At 41.2% G+C, this 3,369-nt stretch overlaps 1 protein-coding gene across 1 annotated transcript; it reads right to left on the reverse strand.

Moving 5' to 3' along the window:
- Positions 1 to 2,409: 2,409 nt before the first annotated feature.
- LOC113472490 (protein 5NUC-like) lies at positions 2,410 to 3,325 on the reverse strand (the record flags this gene model as incomplete). Its single annotated transcript, XM_026832259.1, has 2 exons — positions 2,410 to 2,666; positions 3,082 to 3,325. Coding segments are annotated over 2 exons (486 nt in total), but the record flags the coding sequence as incomplete, so codon positions are not given.
- Between the last annotated feature and the right edge of the window lie 44 nt (positions 3,326 to 3,369).

The raw sequence follows: 3,369 nt of genomic DNA on the forward strand, positions 1-3,369 counted from the left end.
CCATTTCGTCTCGGAAAAGTGGTAAAAACGAACTATAGTGCGTGACTAAATCATTTTCACGGAGGAAACGTTAGTTATAGATATTAGAAATATGTTACCAGCGATGATACTAATTTCATCGATGAGTTTAACAGGTAGAAGGGATGCGTGCAGAGGAGACGCCGGCTGACATAGGGCTTTTCTAGGTGTACCAGACACACTATCGGGAGGGCTTGATTTATGTGTCATGATCATTATATTACTAGAATACAGGGCCGTAAGCTTCTATTCTGTCTACAATTCACTACTGTCCAAATTCATACTCTCTATCATCGAGTACAGGTGAGAAGCGTGCATACTGTAACTATAGTAAGTAATCAGGAACAAAAGAGATGGACTAAGAGCATAGTAAGAAGAGACAAGGCGCTATGCGCCCAGACTTCTAGAACGTGAGAGGAGACGGAGCGCGATGTCAGGACAGATATAGCTATCAACACCGTCTGCGAGATAGAGGCCAAGTTGGGTTGCAGCAGCGACCTTGGATGAAGGAGCGGCGGGCGCACGCATAATTCTAGACATTAGATTGTTATATGTTCAGATATTAGTTACAAAGAATGTGACAGAAGTGGATAGCGGATAATCGCCATCTCTCTCTCCGATCTCATAAACACTGTATACATTATTAAGAAAGTAGCCAGGTAAGAGCGCGAGCGTGATTTGCGATTCTCGCTGAAGCTCCGTAAGCTTGTGTTCAGTTACTCGATGGGGGTGGAGACTCTTGCTGGGAGGTTATCCTGTATGCCTTCTCATCCTGCATGATTTGTAATATACAAACCTTTTGTCTTCACTACGTCCCCGTTGCTCTATAAGACAAGGCTCCACATAATGAGTAAGAAAAGTTTAGAGTTAGTAGTGGTATAAGATGCCCTCCATACCTCCTATAGTCTCGTTGTACATAAGAGGAATGTTTGATCTTAAATCGGGAACGTACCTCTCAACTAATATCGTAGTGAAGTGCGTTGTACAAGTGTTAAATATCATACGAAGTAAGGTTAGAAGAGATGTTTTAGCTTAGGAATGTAGATAAGGTCACGGAGCACGACGCTTACCGCACGTGTGTTAGTCCTCGTATAAATGCGCGTGATAGACGCGGCTTATAGGTTGTGTATTGCATGAACGTCACGTCGGAACGATGTTATTATGGGCTTTGTCTTTCGAAATTGGTTAAGAGGAATTATGTATAGAGCGCTATACGAGTCGAGATATTATCGTCCATGGTATACTCCTTATCGTTGCCCTCTCTCTTGTTTATCTAAAAGGGGAGACTTCGACAGAGTTAATATTATCATACTATAATCGTTGTGTAGCAACGTGGTGGCTGCCTAGCTATAAAGGAGCACGAGACCGTTTAGTGTCTCTATAAGGGTATTTCCTTTCATTGAGAATTCTTCGTGGTACTCCTCCACTTCACTTCCAAAAGGTTCTTGTGGAGTCTGGAGTCAAAATAACGCTTGTGGGTGTTACAGGCTTTTTTCACTACGCTGTTTATTTATTCCAAAGTAAATTATTGGATGTCCTTGGGAGAGCGCGCGAGCACGGAGACAAGGGGGGGAGGATTGAAGAACGTTTAATATGGTATATATATGAATGAAGTAATATATGCGTAGTCGCTCGTTAGGCCCTCTGGATATAATTAGACAAATAGAGGTTGCAATAGTAAAACATTTTAACAGCACACGAGAAGTAAATGCAACAGACCGTCACAAAGTCGCTATGATCAGTCAGAACACTAATCTGATTCCACACTAACAATTCGACCTTAATATATTTTGATCTTCGATTCCCCAGGCCTAGCGTGTAGCGAAAACAACACTAATCCCGATTTAATAATAATTAGAAAGTTTTTCCAATAATTTTGACGTCAAGGCTTGATTGGTATAATCCCACACTAATTTTTATAACATGTATTTCTCTAACAGATACAGCATATGTATCTATTCAGATCACATCATACGTGTGTTTTTTGTTACTCACTTTTATGACGAATCATTAAATGTTTAACATTAAGTGATTACTTTGTACCAATCTCTACCTTTTATTTTGGTAAGAGATATTGGACTTAATCGGAGCCGTAAGCGTGCTTTTCTTTCTTCGTCCTTCTACTTATAAAAGTTACGGGAGTCTTTTTTCTAATCGTTTTCACAACCCTTTTAATTGGTTTTTCTTCCTCGATATGTGTGAAAGGAACCTTACCTAATTCTCTATGCGTTGAAATGTTAATCATTCTATCAAACCTCTTCGGAAGCACCACTTTCTTTTAAGCACGGTTTTTATGATAAAATTTTCACCTATTCCGTACCAAATACACAAGACCTTGTTTAGACTGCGGGAGTAAAGGGACTTTTAGTCTCATTCGAGCAGGATGAACAGGTTATATATTCTATTCTATCGAAACCTCTTCGCAAAAAGCACAACTATATTACCTTCTTGAATGTGTTTGTCCAATAGAATCGGATCTCCTCGCCAGGAGACAATGTTGCCTTTATCATTGTACTGAAGATGAATGAGGCCCAGATATCGGGAGTAAGCTGCGGCCTGAACAACGAGGACTTGGCGATTGTCAACACTACTGGTGACGACTATTGGGTACGGGCCCTTGGGCTTGTCGTGTGGACAGGGAGGTTTTCCTGGAAAATTTAAAGCCACATGAAATAGAGTAGAATATACCTTGTTTATCCTGCTCGAATGAGACTGAAAAGTCCCTTTACTCCCGCAGTCTAAACAAGGTCAAAAAGAAAGTCTCTTGTTTAGAGTGGGACTCCTTTCTAGAAAAAAAAACACTGTCTATTTTCCAGTGCATTTGACAAGGTGATATTGACCTTAACTTCCAGGACCAGACGATTGAAGAGAGGTTTTAACTCGACGAGCGACGGCTTTGCATTGATTTGTCTGATCACGATAACTGTCGAACGATTCATCCAATTTTAATGAAACTCAGCAAACACAAAGGACAATTATTATTAAATTGACCCGATAGGGCTCAGGGCGACCAAAGAAGTCTGAGTGAGGTCTACAGTTCACTGAACAGACTGAACCGGTTACCTGAGTAGAGGAAGGTATGAGAGTGTCCTCCAACCACGATACTGACGTGTTTGGAAGCCTTAGCTACCGTCTGATCTAGATCTACACCAGCATGTGACAGGGCGATCACTATATCGACTTTATCTTCCCGGACTAGACGATCTGCCTCTTTGTTGACGCTGGTGATCTCGTCCAGGATGCGAAGATTGCCCGTACTGGCGATGTTCTGTGGATCATGGGATGGAAGAAGAATAGGCGATTGTGACTATGAGAGATAAAATACCTACGATAAAATTTGTTAGGTACATA

This window comes from Diaphorina citri, unplaced genomic scaffold (assembly GCF_000475195.1).
Source record: "Diaphorina citri unplaced genomic scaffold, Diaci psyllid genome assembly version 1.1 scaffold5785, whole genome shotgun sequence".
NCBI classification, from domain to species: Eukaryota; Metazoa; Arthropoda; class Insecta; order Hemiptera; family Psyllidae; genus Diaphorina; species Diaphorina citri.